At 30.8% G+C, this 25,926-nt stretch overlaps 2 protein-coding genes across 2 annotated transcripts in view; one reads left to right on the forward strand and one right to left on the reverse strand.

Annotated features, from left to right (window-relative positions):
- Nucleotides 1-2,188: 2,188 nt before the first annotated feature.
- Nucleotides 2,189-11,976, forward strand: LOC110630117 (26S proteasome non-ATPase regulatory subunit 12 homolog A). The gene is made up of 11 exons (XM_021777440.2): nt 2,189-2,395; nt 3,950-4,057; nt 4,172-4,276; nt 4,438-4,494; nt 6,309-6,505; nt 7,455-7,554; nt 7,640-7,752; nt 7,848-8,001; nt 8,140-8,217; nt 11,156-11,403; nt 11,488-11,976. Exons 1-10 carry the CDS (start codon nt 2,189-2,191, stop codon nt 11,372-11,374), a joined length of 1,338 nt encoding a protein of 445 aa, XP_021633132.1. The 3' UTR covers nt 11,375-11,403; nt 11,488-11,976.
- A 3,918-nt stretch (nt 11,977-15,894) lies between these two features.
- LOC110630118 overlaps nt 15,895-25,926 on the reverse strand; it is a 30,555-nt gene continuing 20,523 nt past the window's right edge. The window contains exons 4-5 of the mRNA XM_021777441.2: nt 17,830-18,163; nt 15,895-16,681 (exon numbers count right to left, since the gene is read on the reverse strand). Coding sequence (XP_021633133.2) covers nt 15,978-16,681; nt 17,830-18,163 — 1,038 coding nt within the window. The 3' untranslated portion in view covers nt 15,895-15,977. The remainder of the gene's footprint in view (nt 16,682-17,829; nt 18,164-25,926) is intronic.

Here is a 25,926-nt window from a genome sequence, read left to right on the forward strand (position 1 = left end):
CTACTTTTTTTTCTAAAAAAAATTCTCAACCATCATAATCAATCTCAAATCATATTATCCTCAAACAATAGTATTGGTTTAGAAGAAAAATCTGGTAATTCTGTCCATAAATGAAAATAGATGGAATATTTGAAAAAATATTAAAGACATATGGATATGAGTTGCTAAGTTTAGAATTAAGTGATTATGAACGATAGTAGTTGATATATGATGAGCGCAATCAATATGATATATATTAGTAAGATAACTCTCCCAATTGATATTATCTCCTATTCTTATTATGTATGTTTAATGATAAAAATTAAATTAAGAGACAAGCTCTGTTTATATGATAGGAAATTATTTTTCATGTTAAGAAGCCTTCTTATTCTCTTAGTTTTGTGTTAAAATGTGATATTTTCTAAATTTTTTTATTTAATACTCCAAATTTTAGAGATGTATAGAAAAGGCTTGATGGTCGACTTAAGTTTTTTCTAGATCAATTATCTACTAAAAATTTATGTTCTAAAAAAATATTCAATTTGAAATAAATTAAAAATGTAATTGAAAATTTAGAGTGCCTATTTTTATTTTTTTTTATCAAAATTAAAAATAATTTTTTGATTTTTATTACTCACTTTTTGAAAACTATTTTTAAAAAAAATATTATATAAAAATAAGTTTATACTTTGATACATAAAAGTAAATAATAAAATATTTTTTAAAAAATATGATATAAATGCTTTTGTAAATTATTGCATATAAAATAATAAATTGTTTTTACAAAGTATATTGTAATATAATAAAAATTATTATTTAGTTGCCGTAATTTAAGAAAACTAATTAAATAGTTCATTAATTTAAAATATATTAAAATATTATTGAAATTTTAAAAAATTTATTAATTATACTTTTTTTAATTTTAGTGGTTAAGTGTTATAAAAATTAAAAAAAATTTATTATTTAGCATCGATAATATATGAAAACTTATTAATTAATCATTTGATTTTGAAAAATATATTAAAATATTTTAAAGTTTTGAAAAGCATATTCATGCTTCATTAATTATAACTATTAAATATTATGAAAATATTTAAAATACTCTTAATAACTAATTAATAAATATTTTTATAAAATTAAAAGACTAATTAATGAATTTTATCTTATTACATAGATTAAATAATAAAATATTTAATGATTAAATTAAAAAGAAGACTAATGAATTTTTTTAATATATCAAATGCATTTTAATATATTTTTAAAAATCAATCAACCAACTAACTAATTAATTTTATTATATTAAATGGGCTAAATAATAATTTTTTTAGAAAAAATTAAAAATATTTTTAATAGATAAAGAATAATTAATAAATATTTTTATAAAATTAAAAGATTAATTTAAAATTTTTATCATATTAAATATTAAAATATTTAAAAATTAAAATTAATAAAAGATTTATTTAAAATTAAAAAATTAATTAATGAGTTTTTTATAATATAAAAAATAAATAGTAGATTTTTTTTATAATAATAAATAAAAATATATTTTATAAATTAATTGAATAAATATATATTTAGAAAATGAATTTGATAGGTGAAGATACGGTTTTGAAATTATTAATAATAATATGATAAAATAAAAAAAATTTAATGATGTGATAGGATTTATAACAAAAAAATCAATATTTATGATTTTTAATTTTTAATTTTTTAAATTTAAAAATATTTTCTAATAAATAATAAAAATCAAATACTAGCAACCGAGAAAGTTTTTAATTTATTAGATAAAAATTGAAAAACAGAAAATCACAAATGATCTTAACAAACACACTCTTAGTTTAAAAAACAAATCCACCAAAACAAAAACCGGCTTGAAATAAAAACGGGTTTACGGGTTCCACATGGATCCGGACCCATTGCCCATGGTTTCTTGAGCAGGGGGTTTATTCTAAATCTATCCCTTTTGCATAACAAAGTAAAAAAACACTGAGCAAATCTCTTTTTGTTCTTCTCAAAATCTAAACACAAACTCTCTAGGGTTCATCGGCATTTGATTAAAAAAAAGTTCATCTATAGATTCTCCCTGTTGAAGATGGTAAACCTTTAAATTACTTTCCTCTCATTCAGATCTACCCATTTTTTTCTATTCTTTTTTTGTTTTGATTTCGTCGGCTTTTTTTGTGGTTTGCTTCTTTTGGTTTTGTTTTCAATGGGAAATCAGGAGGGCAAAGCCAATTTAGAGTCGTCGATAGAGCAGTTGCAGAATGTCGAGAAGCAGATGAGACTAGCCGGTGACGTCGCCGGAACTAAGAAGGCCGTAACGGACATTCTTCAACTTTGCTTCGAAGCCAAAGACTGGAAGATGCTCAACGACCAGATAATCCTTCTCTCCAAGAAACGTGGTCAACTCAAGCAGGTACTCATACACTGCATAAGATTCGCTTTCAACACACTGTTTGTGTAGAGTTAGATTGAGACCTTATTATTGTTGTTGTTATTGTCTGTCTACATAGATTTCCCTGTTGCTAGTGATAATTAGGTTTGGAAATCATCTTTTGCAATAGCTGGGAAGGCCTTGCTAATTGTACATTATTTATGCTTAACAAAAGCCAAGATAATCTTATTTCATAAAAGAAAAAGCCAAGGTGATCTCAAAATTTGTATCTATACGATTTTGTGTATATTTTTATCTTTCTATCAACATTTTTTCAAAGGGTAGTAGTTAGCAGTGACTTTGTTAGTTCTGCTGCTTTTTGTGATTTATTTTGCTGTCGTTAGTTTGTTTGGCTTCTCTGTTAGCCATTTTTTCACAAATGTTGACATAAATTTGTGAAATGGCTGTGTTTATAACTTGATGAATAAACTGAATAGGTTTGCATGAATAGGAGGTGACTGTGAATGCCTACTGAATGGCTACTGATATAGTTGGGTTGAAATGATGTGTTGTTGTGCTTATTGATAGTTGTGCTATTGCAATTAGTAATAGTTTTTATTTGAGCTAAATTTGCATTTGCTGGACCTGGAAAAGTCTATGCAGTGAATCACTAATGATCTAAATTTGAATCATGTACAATGCTAAAATTTAGCAGGAGTCATAGGTTGAATAGTCATAGTTGCTGAATGACAGGTTACTGGGCAGTCTATATTAATTGGCTTATAACTGGACCTACAGAGGTCCAAATAATGTAATTCCAGAATCAAATGAATCTTGAGACATATAGCTAAAACTTTGATGAAGGAACCTCTGTCAAATTCTGTACCATTTGGAAGAGTTGTGTGTGGAAATGCGATAGTGGGTGCTGGAATTGTGTTCTGTGAGCAATTTGTATAGATGGAGTCATATCTGGTGTTTTAGGTGTCCAAATGATGTGCATCCAGGCTCAAAAGAAACTTAAAACCTAGAGCAGAAAATGTTGCAGAAGGCACCTTTGCCTAATTCTAATTGCAAGTGAGCTGAAAAGTGGTTCCAAATTATGGAGCATGTAAAACTTAGACTGAAATTGAAACTGAAAGTTGGATTAGGAATAGGTTGTGGAAAATAGGTCATAACTTTCATGAAGAAGCCTTGGCCTAATTTTGTCCATAAGATGCCCAAAACTGGGATCTAAAGGACAGAGAGCTGTCCTGTTTGAATTGTGCAGCAATTGTATGAAAAGCGCACTTAGTTGCTATTCATAAGAATCTCAATGTTTATGTAACTGTTTTGTGCTTTAAATTGATGAATACCATATCTACCTGAAGCATGATGGTTTGTGACTTAAAATGTTGGCTCCTACATTTGTCAGCTAGTAGTATTCTCATGCTTTAGAAGATATACCTATCCCTATGTAATCATGTGTGTGTAAATGGTTATATTATGATATTAAGTGGGCAGTCATCATGGAGCTGATCAAAATGTTATTGGAAATTTCTGTTTGATGTTCTTATGTTAGTTTTTTTCTTCATTGGCAATTCTGTTTTTCCCCCTCAGGCTGTAACTGCCATGGTCCAGCAAGCCATGCAGTACATTGATGAGACACCAGATCTCGACACTCGTATAGAGCTCATTAAGACACTTAACACTGTTTCTGCTGGGAAGGTAACTTTTTCTGAAACATTTAAATCCTTTTATATTTATTACCTAACATGTTGTTCATGTGTGCATTTGTATATTTATCACCAGCTATTTTAATGAGCTTCATCATGCTGTCAGATTTATGTTGAAATTGAGAGAGCTCGGTTGATAAAAAAACTGGCAAAGATTAAGGAAGAACAAGGGCTTATAGCTGAAGCGGCAGATTTGATGCAAGAAGTTGCAGTAGGTTCTGGGCTTCCATTTGTCGATATTTTTCATATAGCTTTCTGTTTCAATATCAGGGGAAGAATGCATCTATATATCACCTAGTGGTCTCTCTCTGTGTGTGTGCTCCTTTTTTTTCCCCTTTCCTTTATAAGACTTCTTAAATTTTTGACATGCAGGTGGAAACTTTTGGTGCAATGGCAAAAACAGAGAAAATTGCTTTCATTCTTGAACAAGTATGTAACCTTTGTCTCCAATATCATTATTTAGTACTTATTCACCAAGCCATAGAGCTGTTAATGAGCTGAGCCACTTGGAAGCAGCTTCAGCTTGCTTGGTACAAGCTTGACTTGACTTGACTCAAAGCTTTATTTATAAGCTTGTTTAGCAAACAAGCTTGAGCTCACTGATGCTCAACTTGTTAAGGTTCAAAAGCTGGCTTCATATATAGGCTTGTGAGTTAGCTCGTTGAATAGGCTTATGAGCTAATATGTTTAATAGGCTCGTAAGCTAGTTTAGTAAGTAGGTTTGTGAGTTGGCTTGTTTGCAAATTTACTTGTATTTACTGTTTCATTTTTATAACATTGTGAATATATTGTTTTGTTTATGATTATTCTTAAAATAATATATGAATAACTATTAATTAAAACTATGATATAATGAGACCTATATAAAATATGGGTATATGCAATTTAAATTTATTTTTTATGAAATAAGTTATCTTTCATAGGAAAAACAAAATTAAAATATTAAATTATATACATATATACACACACACACATATGTGTATATATGTTAATTTTCAATATATATAATTTGGATTATAACATTATATTTAAATCATAAATATAAAATAAAAACTTCATCTGGAAAGTGACACATGGGATTTTTATGTTTATTTTATGATTATAGTATAAGATAAAATTAGAAGGGTTATTTATTTTATTAAAACTAGTAAATTTTATAAGGCCAAATGCATAATTTTCCCATTTACTTTCCCACAAAAAAGTTATTTTATCCTTTTGACTTTATCTATGTTCTATTTGCCCCTTCAACTTTTAAATTTTGAGTAATTTAATCCCTGTAATCTGAGAACCGAGTGCATAAATCCCTTCAACTTTCAGTTGTGGAATAACTTGATTCCTGTGACATGGGAGCAGATGAATATCATGCTTCAATCGTAGTAGTTAAGTTATTCTGCAATTTGAAAGTTGAAGGGTAAATAGGATGAAGATAAAGTCGAAGAGGTAAGTGACTCTTTGTCAAAAGATGAGAGGGCAAATTGCATTCAGCAAAAATTATAATTATACATTAAAAAATTTTAATATAGTAATCAATTAGGGTTAAGTTTATTGTAGGCTAGTCGAGCTTGAGCTTATATTGTTTATGGTATAAACAAGTTTAAGATGAGTCAAGCTCGAGGTCAATAATTTTAGAATAACCAGGCTAAAGCTCTAATATCAAAGCTTGAGCGAGCTTGAGGTTCTAATCTAACTGAAGGCCTAGTTTGAGCTACGCAAATCTCAATTCGGCTCGTTTACACCCCTATAAGCACCATTCTAGTGCAACGGTAGAAGTGGTGGATACCAAGAGGCTAGTAGTTCCAGATTTAAATGCAAAGTTCCTCCATTTTAATGTGCTAAAGAATACAACTGTTGCTAAGTTTCCTGAGGATACAATTGTGATGTGTTAGGTAGTAATGGAATGATATATATTTTTCTTCTTTTATATTTATTAACTTTATTTCAAATGTGACCCTCATTTGTAATTAAAATAATTTCAAAATAATTATTCAATTCATCAATAGCAACATTGGATGGTTTTACAAGAAAATTCTTTGCTAACTCCCAACAGAGTGAAATCACAAGTCTGTTTTATTACATAACAAAACCATACTTAAGAAACACACCTAAACACTTTTGTAAAACACTTTTGTAAGTGCCCCTTTTCTTATTTATTTTATTTAGCATAATGCATTGATCCTGGGATTGTTGTCGAGTTGCAGCATAATGTTAATTCTGTTTCAGCTTGTGGTTAATTAACTTTTCAGGTTCGTCTATGCCTAGACCGCCAAGATTATGTTCGTGCACAAATTCTCTCAAGGAAGATTAGTCCAAGAGTATTTGATGCTGATACTTCCAAAGAGAAGAAGAAACCCAAGGAAGGTGATAATGTTGTTGAAGAGGCCCCTGCTGATATACCGTCACTCTTGGCATTAAAGAGAATCTACTATGAATTAATGATACGGTATCTTATTTTTCTGTGCGTGTGTATGCATTTTGCTTTATTTTTAGAGTCTTCCTTTACCATTATGTGGATGATTTATTTTATTGGCAAGTCTTTAACGTATGAAAAATGATGAAGATGGTGTGATAACTTATTCAACTGAGAGTTCCTTGATAATAGCTTTCTATCTTTTTTTTATCCATGAAAAATGATGTCCCTCTGTGCTTCTTCTTATTACCCTCTCGACTCAGAAAATTGATTTCAAGCACTAACGGATATTGCAGATGCATTGCTCTCATACCTTCACAATTATTTTTTGGTATGCTGGGACTGTGTTTTACTTGTTCCAGGGTTCATGTGTAGTCTGTCTTTTGGGAATGTGATTTGGTCTTGGGCTTGGACCTTGGAGTTATTTACTGACTTAAATGTAAATGGGTTAGGTGCTTTGAAGATGTGTTGGTTGTTGAATCCTGATGGTAAGATATAGAGCAAATTTATGACCTTTTATAGGTGAAGATGCATATATTTATGAAAGTGCATAAAAAAACACCACACCCAAATCACTGCCTTTTGATTAGTTCCCTAATATTGAACATTGGAATGCAGATTGACATGTATTCTTTTGACTCGACTAATTTCCATATGCTCATGCATATCAGTGGCCCCTGTGTTTCATATCTTGGGAAGTTGCCTTGTTTTCTAATTTATGTTTGAGCTGGAAGAATGGTGTCAGCAAATATTAGTTTCCAAGGTTGTAAATCTAAAAACAAGAAATGTCCAATAGATTCTCGGTGTTATTACATGTGGCTCTTAGATTGCATTTGTGGATTTCTATGATTTATGAATATGGTGTTCAGGTTTTCTGTCCACGTGTCATGATTTGACATGTTTTTCTTATAGATTCTCGGTGTTCAGTGTCATGATTGGAAATAGAGATATATTTTACGCTCTATTTCCACCCTCTCTGTAGGTATTATTCTCATAACAATGATTACCTTGAAATTTGCCGTTGCTACAAGGCCATATACGAAATCCCTTCAGTAAAGGAAGACCCAGCTCAGTGGATTCCGGTAAATGTTTATGTTTAATGCATTTTATACTATCAAGATTGTGCAGATTGTTCTACAGTTCTTTGATATTTTCGGTAACATGTAGGTCCTGAGAAAAATCTGTTGGTATTTGGTACTGTCACCACATGATCCAATGCAATCAAGCCTTTTGAATTCTACCTTGGAGGATAAACACCTTTCTGAAATTCCAAAATTTAAGTACGTGCTGCTTTAATGATTTACTGATTCACTTTGATAATCTATTTATAATTTACTGTTTCTAACATGTGCCTCTGTTTGGCGATCTGCCATAGGGTGCTCTTGAAACAATTGGTCACAATGGAGGTCATCCAATGGACATCTCTTTGGAATACATACAATGAAGAGTTTGACACTGAGAAGAACTTGCTTGGAGGCTCTTTGGGTGACAAAGCAGCAGAAGATTTGAAGCAAAGGATAATTGAACATGTAATTTCTTGCTTCCACACGAAAAATTTCCTACATACTAACACATGTTTTTATTTTCTTAAAAAATTGTTTCCTCCTGATATTTAATTTAGTTTGGGTTTCATTTGTAACATTTATAACATAGTTCTTGCATTTCAGAATATCCTTGTTGTTTCTAAGTACTACTCAAGGATTACCGTGAAGAGACTTGCAGAATTGTTGTGTCTCAGCATCCAGGTTCGATTATGCTATTCTTTGTACTTTCACATTTCTTTGGTAGCCCAGCATCTTGTTTACCCCTCTTTGTGGATTTATGTGCAATCTTCATGTGTGCATATTTGCTTATGCTACTCTTTGTCAAGTAGGTGCTTCTGTATAATAATATATGACCTTCAATATCAATAATTCTAATCAGAGATTTTAATTTGTTAAAGGCTTACTTTTTATCCCGTCCAAGTCCTATTTTCCTTCAAATTTGAATTCAGACTCTGATTTCTCCTTACTAAATGGAATAACTGGTAAATATGGCATAAGGCCTTGGCATTCAATGAATTTAAAGGAATCTTGGAGGCATTTTCCTAGAAATTTTGTCTGAATCCTCTAGATGTAAGCCTACAACTGACAGGGCATAAGCCTTACTTTCTGATTGGCAAACCTGAGCAATCTTCTAGTCTATTCATGTTCTTGATCTGGTCTGAAACCTTCTTTTTCTTTCAATTTGTATTTGTGGTCCATGGAACTACTGATATAATGTCTACCCATTTAAGCTTTTGCATAATTACTGTTTCGTACGACTTCGGATCAAATGTATTGCTAAATGTGTTGTGACTTCAAGATCAAATGTATTACTAAATGTACTGCTGTTCCTCGAGCAAATGTATTGCTAAATGTATTGTTGTCTTGTAACTTCAAGATAAAACATACTGTTGTGAATTTAAGCTTTTGCATAATTACCGTTTGCGATGATCTATTCCTTTTCATTGCTTGAGATATTTTGGTTTTGCTAGGTGATTTTACTTGCGTAATTTGCTAAATATATATCAAGGGGCTAAGCTATGTACTTCATACCATATTAAAATTAAATCTCCACTTAAGTCAATTTAATATCAAAAAAGAATGGAGATACTAGAGCACTTTGAAACCTGATGCTTCCAATTTCTTGTAACCCTTTTTTTGGGCAATAAAGGCCTCCTTCAGATTTCCAAGGACAAAGAAACTCCTTAAATATAAAAGAAACCTTTAATAAAAGTATTGCCCTATTTTGCAAGTATGGAATGGAGATCTGGACAGATCTTGAGGTCTTGATGTGAATCGAATGATCCCTTGGCATTAATGAACTTTGGTATTCTTCCTCTAAAAAGAGAGTTTGATATCAGTCTTAGTTCTCTGTTGAGTTTTAGAATAATTACATATTATGTATTGAAAAGTGTTATTGATTATATAAGAAAGTTCAGTAAGAAGTGCTCAGTTTCATTGAAAGAGTAGGAAAAGCTATAAATTGCATTATTGCATTATTGCATTAACTGAAGGTGAAATAAATAATATGCCCTATTTAACCACTGCCCTAAAAAAGGAGGAATGTGTTATAGGTTATAGGAATTAAATATGTTAATATATGATGTAATTAATATAGGATGTAAATATTGATAGATAGGTTAGTTGCATAATCTTAGGAATTGCATGATCATAGGTTTTTAGATACGGTTTTTCATGTATAAATATGTTGTAATCTCTATTGTAATAGATAACAAATATTACCTTTCTACATAATGGAAGAAAGAAGAAAAGGAAAAAAATTGCAAATACTAAAACCTTTTTAATTTTCCTTATCAAGTGATCCTCAAATTGTGAATGGCTGAAAATAATTAGGTTACTTATGGACTTACCTCCTTTGAAAAAGATAATTTGATTTTTCAAAACTTTCAATCAATAAATTCTTCATGGAAAACAAATTGGTGTTACTTATAACTCTCAATTTCTTCATAGGACCCTTTCCTGAAGGCCCATGTGTAATTGAAATTACGTACCAGATAGTAAGCCCTTGTTTGGAATGGTTAATTTTGAGGGAAGTCAAAAGAAATGAAGTTTTTTTTTTCTTTCTAAATTTTGTGTTTGGCACAACTAATAGTGTAAGAATTTAATTCTCTTGAATTCTTGTGAGAATTGATTTTGAATTAAAAGTAAATTTTATTAAAATTGTTAGAATTTTGCAAGAAATGATTTTACTTGAGGCTATTTACATCAAAATTATTTAATTAGTGCTTGAGTATTCTCTTTTTTTTTTCCTTTTCCTTTTATCCTTTGTTTTTTGTTTGTTTTAATTTTAAATTTATTTCTTATTTTTTAATTGATTACTGTTCTTTAAAAAATTAATTTAATTTAACATTGACTATTAATATTTAATGCATTTATAATTAATATTAAGAAATTTATTATTTTATTTTGTTAACTTGAAAAAAAATCTTAATTTATAATTTTTAATGTTAAAAAATTATGTAAAATTCAGATTTTTAAATATTATAAAAATATTAATAATGATTTTTTTCTTATGTATAAGAATAAATATTTATGTTTCATTTAAAAAAAATAAAAATTGATGAATAAATTAGATCAATTTGAATTTACTATTAATTTGTTTTATATAAAAGAGTTCAATTGAATTCTATTATATTTAAATTGATTCCAAACAAATAATTTCTTTTATGAACAGAAATGAATTGAATTCTATTAATAGAATATAATTCTTTTCTTGTAAGAAATGTATACCAAACAAAGGCTAAATGTCTTTATAGATAGACACAGTTTTTAAACAGTATAACTGAGAAGTTTTACTAGTGTCTCCTGAAAAGTCTCTTTTGTGGTAGCCATGTCTAGTTCTACCATTATCAACAAATTTATTTGCTTTTGTGAATGGGCTTGACCAGAGAAGGGTAGGGGCAGAAAGGGTCGTTGCCTTCTGCTGGATCATGTACTGAGTACTTGAAATACAACTCTTAAAGTTGAGTAGCTCTTAATAGATCTCTGAGTTGATAGGTTTGATTGAAAATAGGCATTTCAGTAAACATGTACATTATTGGCCAAGTATGCTTTCTTCTTTTTTTATTCATATATGTTTCTTTACACCTGAATCAAGAACTTATTCATCTGTAAATAAATTTGGTGTCCATTCATATAGGAAACTGAGAAACACCTTTCAGATATGGTTGTGTCCAAAGCATTGGTGGCAAAGATTGACAGGCCAATGGGGATAATCTGTTTCCAAGTAGCAAAAGATAGCAATGACATTCTTAACTCATGGTCAATGAACCTGGAGAAGCTGCTTGATCTTGTTGAGAAGAGTTGCCACCAAATACACAAAGAAACCATGGTACACAAAGCTGCTCTCAAAGTTTGAAAGGTTGAGTTTTTGCAATCTGTGTGCTGGTAAATCTCTCTCTATCCATGCTGTTCAATTCCAAAGAGAAATGATTGTGAAAAGTAGTGGCAATTTCTTCGCTGCTTTTACAGGTTGGCCCAGTTGGAGCTTTTGCCTTGTGGACAAGTGAAAAAAAATTTCCATTAAAATGTTTGTTGGCTAGGTTGATGAGAGGCATGCATTTGCCCACAAATTGTTTCTATTAGTGACGGAGATAGTGAACTCAGCATACGCTTCCTAGGACTGGAAAGTAAGATTGTTGTATACTTCTGGCACATATCGTACCACTGACTAATTGCAGGAACCAAATGGCTTTGTTTTATAGCAGTGGAAAGAAATTCTTGAGGAATTTTTTTAAGCTTTCCTTTCTGTTATGTGGTACTTTTGATCACTTATGCTGAAGCAACTGGGCGACCATTTTATGTTTATTGCTGATTGTTCGGTACGGCTGACTTTGCTGTTGTTATTTGATGGACATTAGTAGGCGTGTCCTCAAGCTACGTATTTACTAGTTCACAAAACTCTTGCTGTAGGTTGTATGAAAGAGGTTTTATTTTTATTTTTATATATATTTTTTCCAAGTGATGTAAGGTAAGATATCAAAAATTGATTGAAAAAGTAAGTGTTTGGAGGCTTTTGAAACCTTTAAAAATTTAATTTTCTTTAAAAATCTTGGCTTCTAAACAGGTCTATCACTTGAAAACTTGCAACAATTTCTTCCCAAAAGTGGTCTCTAAGGTTTAAAACTTTGCTGATTTTTGGTTTCATTCAGCATGACAATTATTATTATTTAAATAAATTTCTTTATTAAAATCTCTTGAGTTGCTATTTAAAAAAGCCATTTACTATTAGATTATTTCATTTGAATTGAGAATTATAATATGAAAATTGAACTTGAGCTACTGAAACGCTATCTGAGCTCAACCAAGATCGATTTGTGAAATTCAATTACTCGCTTGAAAGCCTATTGTAACGGTATGATTTTTACTCCGTGATGCTCTTATGATAAGTGGGTGTTAATTTACGCCTCATACCAATTAGAAGTGTGACAGTTTTGCCCCTATATGAAACAGATAGAGTTTTGCGTACTTCAAAATATTAGCAAACAGTTATACAAGACTTTAAATTTATGGTCTAAATAGACTATTCAATTCTGAAAATAAGCTAAATATGGCTTTTAAATTTTTTTAAAATAAAACAAATATATTCAAATGGAACATATTTGCCTTTCAAAATTTTAAATAGAACAAATAAGTTATTTAACTTTTAAATAAAACAGATTAGATTATAATTTGTTTTAGTTCAAATCCAGCATAGTTATGCATGAGAATTCTAGTATATGAGTTTTTCGTTATCTATCTGTTAGAGTGTAAACATAATTTGTCATAGTTATGCATGAGAATTCTAGTATATGAGTTTTTCGTTATCTATCTGTTAGAGTGTAAACATAATTTGTACATAATTATAGCAGATTACATAATCATAGGTTAATTGATTAATAGAAAATTATTAGAAGTTGTCTTAACAAAACCTTGTAATCTATATATATATAGACCCACTTACTTCAATGAAAAAATATACTGAAATTACTTAATTATTCATTATCTTATTACATGGTATCAGAGCTATTCTCGTAAAGATTTAATTTTTTCTCTCTCGTTGAGTTTTAAATTTTTGAAAATTTAGGGCTCCTATTCTTTTGTGTTACCCATCTAGAGTAATATTTATTTCTCACCGTCTACCTAGGGAAGACGCTGAAGTTGCCTTGTAGCCCCCTTATCAGATCTGTGGTTCGTTTGCCGTTTGAGTGTTGGGTGAAGGTTTTTTTTTTTTTTTTTTTATACTGTTCACTGGGTTAGGTTTTGTTCTCTTCCTTTAATTCGTTTAAAGGTAAAAGAGAGTATAGAGTTTTGGTTGAAATGATTTTTGATAGTAAGATCTATATTATTAAAATTATCCCAACGTTTTCAGTAGCGGCTGAGACAGATAAAACATGTCTTATTTCCTCTTTATATAAATAGGTCATTGATTCTGGTACCACGGATCACATGACAGATAATCCTCATATTTTTACTAGCTTTCGATTTCATAAAACACTTTCTCCTGTTATTATAGTTGATGGGTCAATCTATAATGTTGAGAGTTCTGAAACTGTTAAACCAGTACTTTTATTACACTAAATTTACCTAATCTTGTCTTTAATTTAATCTTTGTGAGTAAACTTATCAAACAACTAAATTATTGTGTTTCTTTTTTTCTTGATCATTGTCTCATTTAGGATCTTGTGACGAACCATATTATTAGTAAAGGATATGTATTTGGGAGTCTCTACATTTTGGATGCATGGGTACCTCAGTCTGTTACTTGCTCCAATGTCGTGTTTCCGTTTCAAGCACATTGTCGGTTGGGACACCTTTCTTTACTGGCTTTGAAGAAATTATGCCCTCAATTTCATGGGGTATCTTTACTGGAATGTGAGTCATGTCATTTTGCAAAATATCATCAGAACTCTTTAAGTCCTAGAGTCAATAAACAAGCTGAGTCTGCTTTTGAATTAGTTCATTCAGATGTTTGGGGCCCATGTCCGGTTGAATCTAAGACTGTATTCAAATATTTTATCACTTTTGTGGATGATTACTCTAGAATGAGTTGGATTTATTTTATGAAACATTGTTTAGAAGTATTTTCTCATTTTTCTACATTTTGTGCTGAAATCAAAACTCAATTTAATGTTTTTGTGAAAATTTTGCGGACTGACAATGCTAAAGAATATCTTTCTAATAGGCTACTGTGAGGAATCCAAAACTGATAGAAGTTCAACTACAGACTACTATGTATTTATTGTAGGAAACCTAGTGTCTTGAAAAAATAAGAAGCAAAATGTGGTATTCAGATTCAGTGTTGAGTGGCCATGGCTCAATCCACTTGTGAGATTATGTGGATAAGTCATTTGCTAAATAAAGTTGGTATGGATACTGCGTCACCCGCGAAACTTTGGTGTGATAATCAGATTGCTCTTCACATTACTTCCAATCCAGTATATCATGAACGAATTAAGCACATTGAAATTGATTATCATTTCATTCGTGAGAAGATTCAAGAAAAATTAATTTTCACCAGTTATGTGAAGAGAGCATAGCAACTGGGTGATATACTCACCAAAACTTTAAATGGATAGAATATCTTTCAAATAAATTGGACATGATAAATATTTATGATCTAACTTGAAGAAGAGAGTTAGAGTGTGAATATAATATGTAAATAATTATAGGAGATTACGTAATTATAGGCTAATTGATTGATAAATGATTATTAGGGGTTGTTTTGATTGATAGAGTATTATTAGGGATTGTTTTAATAAGATCTGTATATATACCCACTTACTTCAATGAAAAAATATATTGAAATTATCTAATTATTTTTTATCTTATTACACTATCTAATATATTAAATTTGTAACAGTATAATGAATATTTAGTGCCCTATATTAAATTAATAATTTATTTTTTATTGAGTGGTTTAGAAAGTTTATCCAAGGATTTATTGTTCTTCCACTTGTTTTAAATGGCATTCTCTATGGTCCCTAAATCTTCATCTCGGATTAAACTATTCATGTGGGGTATATTGCCAACTAAAGATCTGTTGTTGAAGAGAAAAGTGCAAGCGGTTCCATATTGTGTGGTATGTGGCGCTGTAGTGAAAAATATTTGATACACATCTTCACTCAGACTCCAATTGCAAAATTCTGCTCCTTTGGGTTTAATGGAATGATTTAGTACTTTATTGGAGTCTCAAGATGAAGCATTTGTACAGCTTTTTGCTATATTAGCATGGAAAATGTGGGAGCATGTACTGATCGACCTCTGAATATTATATCTTCTAGTGTTGGGTTTTGGTTGGAACTGGATCAGGATGTTGCTACTGTCAAGAATTCCAACTCCTCGGTGTATATTTAAGCTGAATACAGATGCAAGTACATCAGAGGGTGGTGGAGTTTCCTGTGGGTGTGCTGTAAGTGACCGTCATGGTGATATTATATTGGCAGCACGGAAACACGTTTCTTCCACGTGGGAACCAGTCCTTGCAGAGGTTCAAGCAATAAAATTTCAAATTTCTTTAGCTGTGCAATATGGATTTTGGCCCCTTTGCTTTAGGAGTCAAAATGCTTTTTTCCAATTAAAAGAAAAAGGACAAAAAAAAAATGGTATTGGTCAAAGCTTGGTGGGCTATCTCATAGCACAATTGTTCTTCTAATTTTCCAAAATTATTGTTATGTCACTTTACATGGTCAAACTCAAAAGGATGTGTAGACATTGAAAGTAGCAAATTGATGAAAATAAAGTTAATGTCAATCTGCCATCTTCCTCACAAGTTGGTACACAAGTTGTACCAGTTGATCTCTTGGAAGCAAAAGATAAGTACTTTCTTAATTTATTAATTAAAGAATATTAAAACTTAATTTAAAAATAAATTTGAATGTTCCAAGTCTAATGATATTAGAATAATAAAATAACTTTTTTATTTTTTTTTCTAAGATATTTTTCTAAAAGCCCTTGGATCTCAATGTCAAGCAGGCACCATATCATGGAGAAGGACTACAATGACTGCTACCTGACCATGATGGCCCGGAAGTATCTGCACCACCACTCTGATTGGTGGCCCTCCTCAAGTACCCCAGAGATGGAGGTGGAAAAAAATGAGGAAGGGAAGAAGATAGCAAAAATGTAGAAGAAGTAGAACCAACAAAAGTAGAAGATTGAGAATGAAGAGATGCTGTTGAAGATGGCAAAACCATTTTATCATATAGATTCATGGCTGGTCTTTGATAGCTACCAATTCCCAAAACCAGTTGAGAATGGTTCACTGACTCCCCTGAACCAGCAACTTGAGAGTTAACCATTGGTACTTGAGTAGATGTAGGAACGGACAAAAGGGTATTTGGAGAATCAGAATTCATCAAGTGGGCATTGGGGGTGGATGGTCGGAGCTTGACGTTTTCTGGGAAGTTTAATTTAGCCTTGCTGCCTCTGAATCTGAGTGCAGCTTCATCATAGGCTCTTGCTGCAGCCTCAGCAGTGTCAAAAGTCCCTAGCCAAACTCTCGAAGCCTTGAATGGATCTCTTATTTCAGCTGCCCATTTTCCCCATGGCCTTTGCCTCACTCCTCTGTATTTTCTCATCGGCTCCTCTTGGAAGGTGTTGTTGTGCTCATATATGGCAGTGAACATGGGTTCTGCAGGTGGGATTATGGTGGTGGCAGCTGCAGCAATTTTTGAATCCTTTGTGACTGTTAAAAATGGCAATTATAACAAAGAATTAGAGCCATTAAATTAATTGGCTTTTAGGTGCATAGGATTGGCAAAAATATATGCATTAAATTATTTAATTAAGCATTTAAAATTTAAGTGAAACATTTTCCATATAACCGAAGCAAACGAATTTTGAAAATCAATAATATATATAAAAAAAATATTTATGACTAGTTATCTTTTATGGCAATTACACTTCTGTTAACCTCAAATTAAACTTCTTGCATAATAATTAAAAAGCCAATTAAATTATTTAAATTATAATAAAGTACTCTTTAATTTCACTGAATCACTTTTGTTTTATCTCAATAATTCTTTCAAGAAAATTATAGAAAAAATAAATAACTAAAATAAAAAATAGTACTATAAAATATGTTTATTAAATTATAGTATATATTAGAGACAAATGGTAAAATTTAAAAAAAAGATAATGCTTTTTTATTTTTTTTTTCAAAATTATAAAATATTTCGAGAAGATAATTTTTAAAAAATTATGAATAAAAGTAGATGCGGAGAATAGCCAACGCATTATAATTCAACCCGTTAATGATATCACCCTTGAATTCAGTTTGGGACATCAACGGATGGTTAACCATTTCTGAATCAATCTCAAATTTGATTAATATAAATTATTTCAATCCATTTCAAATCTAATTATTATAATCCAAATACAATTTTATTTTATTTAATCCTATATATTTTAATTAATAATTTATATAAAAAATAATTTTTGTTAAAAAATTTAATATTTTTAAATAACGTTTAAATTTTAAGTTTTAAATAAAAATATATAAAATTTTTTATAAATATTATTATAATATATATATTTTATATTAAATTAATTATTTAAACGGTTCAAATAAATTTATAAATAAAATCTAAATTCAATTTAAATCCACAGCCATTAATTTTCAAATTTAAACTTATTTTAAATTTAATTATAACTATTAAATTTATTTTATTAAAATTTAATCGAATTAAATATTTAAAAATATCCTAATCATAGATTTAAGTATTTCCCTCTTAATTATTACCTATTTGATATACAGTTCTAGATGCATGTTAGAAAAAAAAAAAAAAAAAAGAAATAATAGAAATGCCAAGTAGAGAATTTTATTGATGATACCTCTTCCATGTGAAAATTCATCATCAACAAGTGGTCTAGAAAGCTTTGTAAAATCTTGACAACCATTGTCAGCTTCTCTTGGTCTCTTTGCTCCTCCGCCAGCACTCGAAGAACTTGAACAATTAGCTCCTTCATTACATAAAGAATACTCAGAAGAACTAGGCTTAGGAATCTTTCCAGTAACCACATGGATCAAAGCAGAAACCATAGCGGACATCTCTCTCTCCCTACACAACTCAGAAGCCATTGGATAGTCACCATTATAAAACTCCCATTCTTGTTCATCTCTCTTCTCTCTAACTTCCTCTCGTGGATTCGCCACCTTCACAAGGCTCTTACAAATGTGTTAGCTAGTTATTGCACTAAAAGAAAGCAAAGTTTAAACTTTTAAGAACCCATCAAGAATTATCGGAAGGAAGTGGTATATATTTGCAGTAAACGCCGCCTTGTTGGGAAGAAGAAAGGCGGTGGGAGGTTGGAGGTTGGAGTACCTTCGAGTTGAAGCAATTTGATGGTGTAAAGACAACAAAAAAGAAGATTCCAATGGAAAAAAGCAATTTAATGGCTGAGGTAATAATAAAAATACAAGTCAATGATGAAGAGAGGAGGAGAGGGGAGGAAGCAGCAAGGTGGCTTCTTCTTCCCTTCTTCATTCATTGAGTTTTGAGAAACCCGACAATGATAAACCGACCCAGTCACAATCCTCCTTTGCTTCTTGGCCCAACTTCTTTTATAATATATATAAAACACATACGTAATTAAATAATTTTAATTTTTTAGTCGAAAATAAAATATGAGAAAAATTAAAATTATTAAAAATTATTTTGTTTTTGAAGTGAGTTATAGAATTAATAGTTTATTTTCAAAATTTAAAGTGTAATCCATATATTTTGATTCTCTCAAATTATTTAATTCTTTTTAAATTTAATGAATTTAAAATGTAAAGATCAACTCATTGATATTTCAAAAATTGCAAGATGTGTTATTTTTAGTACAATTCACTAGTAAAAAATTAGTTTAATAAAAATTAGCTTATTAGAAATGAGATTTTCAGTTTAATTTTATTTTATTGTAATATATAATTAGATATATAAATTTATTATTATATAATATAGACTATGAGAAAAAATGAACAATATAAAAATATTTAGAAATAAATAGATAGTGAGTTAATTTTGATATATCTTATGATAACAAGTAATTTAATCAAAATAAAATTATTAATTTGGAAATGCAAAAAATAAAAAATCTATTTTTTTTTTATAGATTTGAAGTAATTGTCTAATTAAATTATATATATATATATATATATATATATATTTAATCACAATTTACAAGGTTCAAGTACATTATCAATGGAATAAGATGGAAAATCCATTAATTTGATAAAAAAAAACTCAAATTAAATTAGTCCAAAGAATAATAGAGTTATTTCAAAAGAACAAAAAAAAAAAGGAGAAGCTTAGTTATTTTGTATACGGATGTACTTAATAATTCTCTCACCACAAGCAACCTTGTTTATGATTATTATTTTATAATAAAAAATTACTAGAAGCTTACAGGGAAAGGTACACGGTCAACACGGGAAGAGTCAATAATAAGCGGTTACGGAGTACAGAAGGACATTTACGGATACGGATTTTTCTCTTTAAAATTTATAATTGAATTATATTAAAATTATATTTTGCAATATTGTAAATAATAATAATTTAAAAATATTTTTAGTGTTGATATGTAAATAATATTATAAAATATTAATTTAATATAAATTAAAATATAATTTTAAAATAAAAATAAGTGAATTTATAAATTTTTTATATATATATATTTTTTAAAAATATTAAATAATAGTTATTAATAAAACTAATTATTATTTAAAAATTAGCTCCATTCAATTAAATATTTATTTAAAAAATTAAGTATATATAAGATTTGAAAAATTAATATTACGTAGGACTTGAAAAATTAATATATATTATATGAAAGTTAAATATTAGTATTAATCATTTGAATAAAATAAAATAAATTCTTTAGTAAAACAAAATAATAAATTGTAATTACAAAATAATATTATTATTTTGCACAGTCCTATAATATTAATGCAACAGTGTGACAGATATTAAGGCAATTAGTAAAGTTATGCAACTCTATGTTGCAAGTAAAAAAAGCTATTTTCGATTAACATTTTTACTTTGATCCTTTTATTTTTTATTAGTACTACCCAACGTGTTCTTCACGTTTTATTAATCCTTTTATAATATAATATAAAATTATATTATAATAATATTTTAATGTTTATATTTTTGTTATAAAAATTATAATATTTATTTTAGAAAAAATTATTTTTTAGTCCCCGAGATTTAACATAATTAACACTTCTGTTCCTCTATTTTGGCGACTCAACACTTAAGTGCCTCACTTTCTTTTCTGTCCAAATTCGTAGTCTTTCCGTTCAAAATAGCCATTTGGGACACGTGAATTGATAAAATTGACCCTCATTAAAAGTCTCGCTATTTCAAAATCACGAAATTCAAACTCAATACCTCTTCACTGTAGATTTTTCTTCTTCTTCTTCTTCTTCTTCTTCTTCTTCTTCACCATAACTCCTACCCTTTCTGCAACTTCTTCTTCTTCTTCTTCACTATAACTCCTACCCTTTCTGCAACTCTCAAATAATGTTTCAGGGAGAAGAAAGATGGAAAAGAGAAAAAAAAAAAAAGAAAAATCAACAATGTCAAAAGGAAATAGAGAAAATATGAGGGAAAACAAAGATGAAAAAGAGAAAAAAAAAAAGAAAAATCAACAATGTCAACAAGAAATAGAGAAAAATATAAGGGAGAAAAAGATGAAAAAGAGAAAAAAAAAAAGAAAAATCAACAATTTCAAAAGGAAATAGAGAAAATATGAGAGAGAAGAAAGATGAAAAAAAGAGAGAGAGAAAAAAAAGAGGAGAGTTAACAATAGATAAAAGGAAATAGAGAAGATACGAAAGAGAAGAAAGATAGGGATTTCACATTGAGAGAATAATATTTTTGGAAAAAATTATCACCTCTCACCTTTAACTCTTTGACCAAACGGCTTAAATGGACGGAAGGACTACGAATTTGGACGGAAGAGAAAGTGAGGGACTTAAGTGTTGAGTCGCTAAAATAGAGAGATATAAATGTTAATTACGTTAAATCTCAGGGACTAAAAAGTAATTTTTCCTTTATTTTATAATAAATATTAAAATTATAATATTATATATTAAAAATTTAAATATATAATTAACTCAATCAATCTCTAATTCACTATTTATCAATTATGATCAGTAATAAACTCATTATTATGGAATCAGATGCAAAATTCAGCCGCTCCCCTTATAAAAGACGTCATGCATCATATTTTGGATTGAAAATCTACTCAACGTGCTAGTACTTTGCATAAAAATACCACTGCTACTTTATATCAAGATAGAAACTTGTTTTATTTCTTCAATCTTACTTGTGATCCCGAAATTATTTTTCTCCAAATTCGTACGTCATCTTCAAGATTGGACAATTTCAGTTGGTTTTGTCAAGTTAATTGGGCTTTATTTCAAGCTCAAGATTTTATTAGTTACTGTTTTGTTGTATTTCTGATTTCTCGGAAGGTAATGATACGCCCGTAATTGTTAAAACTTTAGCTCTCTGTCACTATTTGCTCTTATGACGAAATTTTTATCTTTTAATGGCTGCATTCTTATGGATTGATTGTAAGTGGTTCAAGCTTCAGTCTCCACATTTAGACATTTCTGAATTGGGTTTGATTTTGAATAATTGTAAATATTTGTTACACTCTATGAATTGATATTTCTGTTAGATGGATTCGTCATCATGCTTACTCTAGTTGCTCATAATTTGACTAGAAAATTTATTATATATGATCGTCTTTCTATTTGGGATGATATATCTCTTTATTTGGTGAAATTTTATTAATACAAGCAGTAATTTTGCTTTAAAAAAATATAAATTAAAATAAAAAATATTTTAAATATAATATAAAATTATATTATAAAAAATCTTCAATATTTATGTTTTATTATAAAATCATAATATGTATTTTATAATTTAATTTTACAATAAAATATTAAAATTATAATATTATAATATTATATATAAAAATTTTAATTATATAATTAATTCAATTAACTTTTAATTTATTATTTGTACATATATAAATCTATTTATAACGATGAAATTCATAAAAATATAAATTAAAATAGGGAAAATAATCATATTTTCACTACAATTTTTTAAAAAAATTTAACTAATAAGAATATAATATTATAATTAATTTATGAGATATATATATATATATATAAATATTTTTCTTAATGGTGATGATATATAACCCTTTTCTTGTTTCTTTAAATTTTTTCGATGGTGAGACTACTTTTTCGAATCCATTTTGTTTGAAAGTATTATGGCACAAGCCTCAAACCTATGGTACAAGCCTCAAACCTACACGCACAAGTAGATAAGGAATCCAAAGATTTGAAAAACCCACCTCCTATGGCACCCCAAACTTAGAGAATCTGAAACACCAATGATCGAAGGATTTAGATGAGAATCTGACAAACGCCACAACGAATAGTTGATAAGTTAGCCAAGATTCATGGTGCAATTGATGAAAGCAAATCCTCACTCTCACTCAAAGCAATACACGCCAAAGGCATAAAAAGCATTCTGAAATTTTGATTAAAAGCTGCCTCTTACAATTATTTCTTATCCTTATATAGTAAGGAGAAAAACAAATAAAACCCTAAGACACTCTTCTTGGGCCTGACTTAAACACATAAAGCCCAAGCCCAATCACACACTAAAATAACACATAAGTATTAAAACATAAGTCCAAAACATGGCTCAACACTCTAAAATTTAAAAGATAAAATATGGCCAGAATACAAGCCCAAACAAAGCTAAAATAAAATAAGTGTTCAAATAATAAAACATAGCAAGCCCATCATAACAAAGCTGAATCTTCACAAAAACCTTACTTGATCTTCACTTTAGGCTTCCCTTTGTGTAGTTTTAGCTCATAGGTTTGATTAGGCTCCCTAAGCCTATGATTGCAAGTGTTGCACTAAATCTGTCCCATATGAGTTGAAGCACTCCCCAAATATATATGGATCATATGAATATAATTTTGAACTCCTTTTAGCTCCATTTAAATGACATAAGTTTGCTCCACACCATTGTTAGAAATTTACCCTATTGGATCCGTATCATTATCTCTTTCTTTAGAAAAGATTCGTCCTCGAATCTTGCTAATATTTATGTCAAAAAAGGAAGCTTTAGGAACCCATGTATCTTTAAAGACCTCCTTTTGAATATGTGGAAATATGATAAAACTTTCGTCATGGATGTTTTCATCAATAACCTGCACATCAAGAACAAATGAACTAGGCATAAAAATATTAGTCATAGAAAGATCCTGTGGATGTGACCCATTCTCCTCTACAACTTCCAAAACAGACTCATTCGCCTCCTCCACCTCATCAATCATGTGCTCCCCATGTCCCTCATCATTCACAACCTCTTCTATAAGTTCATTGATGGAATTCTCAACAACAACTACATTAGATTCATGCATTACAACTTCCTCTTCAATTTCAATCTCTATGGAAGTTGAGATTGGAACTTTAGCCTCTTCTTTCTCATTTTCTTTCTCCACCTTCCCTCCTTGAACTAGCCTTGATTCTTTTCCAGCCTCTTTACCCTCAAACTCACTCTTTTCTCTCATCTTTTCTGCAGAATTCAAGCTCTCACTCCCCTTTGTGGCCAAGGCCAAAGCCTCCCTCTCCCTCTCCAGCATCTTTATTTGATCAACATATACCTCTTGAGGTGATAAAGGAGCGAGTATAACCTTCTGTCCTTCATGAGTGAAGGAGTACTTGTTATTGAACCCATCATGTTGCACCTTTCTATCATGTTGCCACGGTCTATCCAACAACATATGGCTTGCCTGCATAGGTACCACATCACATAAGATCTCATCCTTGTACCTACCAATAGAAAATGGTATAACCGCCTGGCGTGTAACCCTAACATCTCCACAATCATTCAACCATTGCAATCTATATGGCTTAGGGTGTTCAATAGAAGCCAAGCCCAATTTCTCCACCATATACACACTAGCCACATTTGTGCAACTACCTCCATCAATAATGTAACGACCCGAAAATCAGACCGCTACCGGCGCTAGGGTCCGGGTCGGCTTAAGGCCGCCAAGACCCGTAGCAAGCCTGACATACATCCTGGAAACCTGTTTAATCCCATACATGATCAACAATATACATAAAAATTTAAAACTTTTCCTTCCATCATCCAACTCAACCTGAACATACACTGCACATGGTCATAATCATAATCACGATCCCTCTGTGGGATCTCATCAATGCCCCAAAGGGCGATACAACATGAGATGAGTTGGCTTTTATGAACATTATAAAACATTTTTGATCATGTAATAAAAGGGATACCTCATACACAATGTCAAACACAATATCTATTCCTCAATATCATTACATGACTGAAACTGTACTTTTACATAACATTGATACATTTATCATGTCCACACTATCTATTACATATACCAGACTTCATTACTCTTGTAAACCTCCTGGTCTACCCTGTACCTGCAAACCTGGGGAAAATGGGAGAGGGATGAGCTACTAGAGCCCAGTGAGCAGAATAATAAAAACATTTAAATCATATGGGTCATGGAATGCATCACATCACATCTAATCACATCAAGGATGAACTTGTCACCAATAGCCCTCTACATGGTCCAACTGTGCCAGAACGTAGAATGGGTCCTGGTCTTTCCCTTACATATCATAACATAACAGTGTCCAACTGTGCCAGAACGTAGAATGGGTCCTGGTCTTTCTCTTACATAGTGCCAGCGAACGTAGAATGGGTCCCACTGGTCTTACTTTCCGTACCGTACATATCACATCGTCATATCATAGATCGAGGGCTATGGATCATCCAACATTCATCCACATCAACATAAAAATATGCAATGCAACATATTCGTGAATTCTAATGCAAGCAACCTAATTCATCACATGGCATTCATGATGCGTGAAACATGCTAAATTTCATTCTTTGCTTTAAAACATAATAAGTTATTCCACTCACCTCTGGATAGCTCTGACCAGACACTGGGGCAATAGACTCACTGCTGGGGTCCTCGGTTCCTCGGGTCCGAACCTACACAGGTGGACTCAAATGAGGGACCAAACATACGTGAACATAACTCTAAACTATTCCCCAAAAACCCCTTAAAACATCATGGAATAATCATAGAAAAACATGCAAGAAATGGCTGAACAGGGCACTTTCGGCGGCAGGTTCGGCGGCCGAAAGTCCCTCCAGAGCCGAAAGTCAGGCAGGTTCGGCGGCACCTTCGGCGGCCGAAAGTCCCAGACAGAGACGAAAGTCTCCTTTCGGGGGCAACTTCGGCAGCCGAAAGGCCTGCCTCCCCAGCCATGTTCGGCGGCCGAAAGTTCTTTCGGCTGCCGAACCTGGTTTCTGCCAAAGGGCAGAAACTTGGCTCCCTTATGCATTTGTGCCTCCAAAACTAACCAATCATGCATAAGCCTATTCTACAACATTCCCAAGCATTCACAAGCAAACATACAAGCTCCTAGGGGCATCAAACCATCAAAAACCCCAACTACAACACACAAGCAACTCACATTGCTCAAAACACATATAAAACCCATAAACCTAACTATGAGCTAAACATGCATTCTACTCCATAGATCTAGCATAAAACTTGCTTAAAACATAAAATGAGCTTAAGATCGGCTCTTACCTCTTGTAGATCGAGGGAGAGACGTCCTAAACTCGGAGGTGGGAGGTTTTGAGTTCTTGAACCTCAAAGCTCCAAAACTTTGCTCAAAGCTTGAAAATCTTCAAAACCAAGTAAAAACTCATGAAAATCGAGTAAGATGGGAAGGAAAGAACTCAAGATCGGTGAGGGGCGGCGGAGAGCTCACCTTGGCCGGAAATGGGGAAAAAGCTCGCCCGTTTTCGGCTAAAGGACCCTTTTATAGTGGCTGGCCAG

This window comes from Manihot esculenta, chromosome 13 (assembly GCF_001659605.2).
Source record: "Manihot esculenta cultivar AM560-2 chromosome 13, M.esculenta_v8, whole genome shotgun sequence".
In the NCBI taxonomy this organism is placed as follows: Eukaryota; Viridiplantae; Streptophyta; class Magnoliopsida; order Malpighiales; family Euphorbiaceae; genus Manihot; species Manihot esculenta.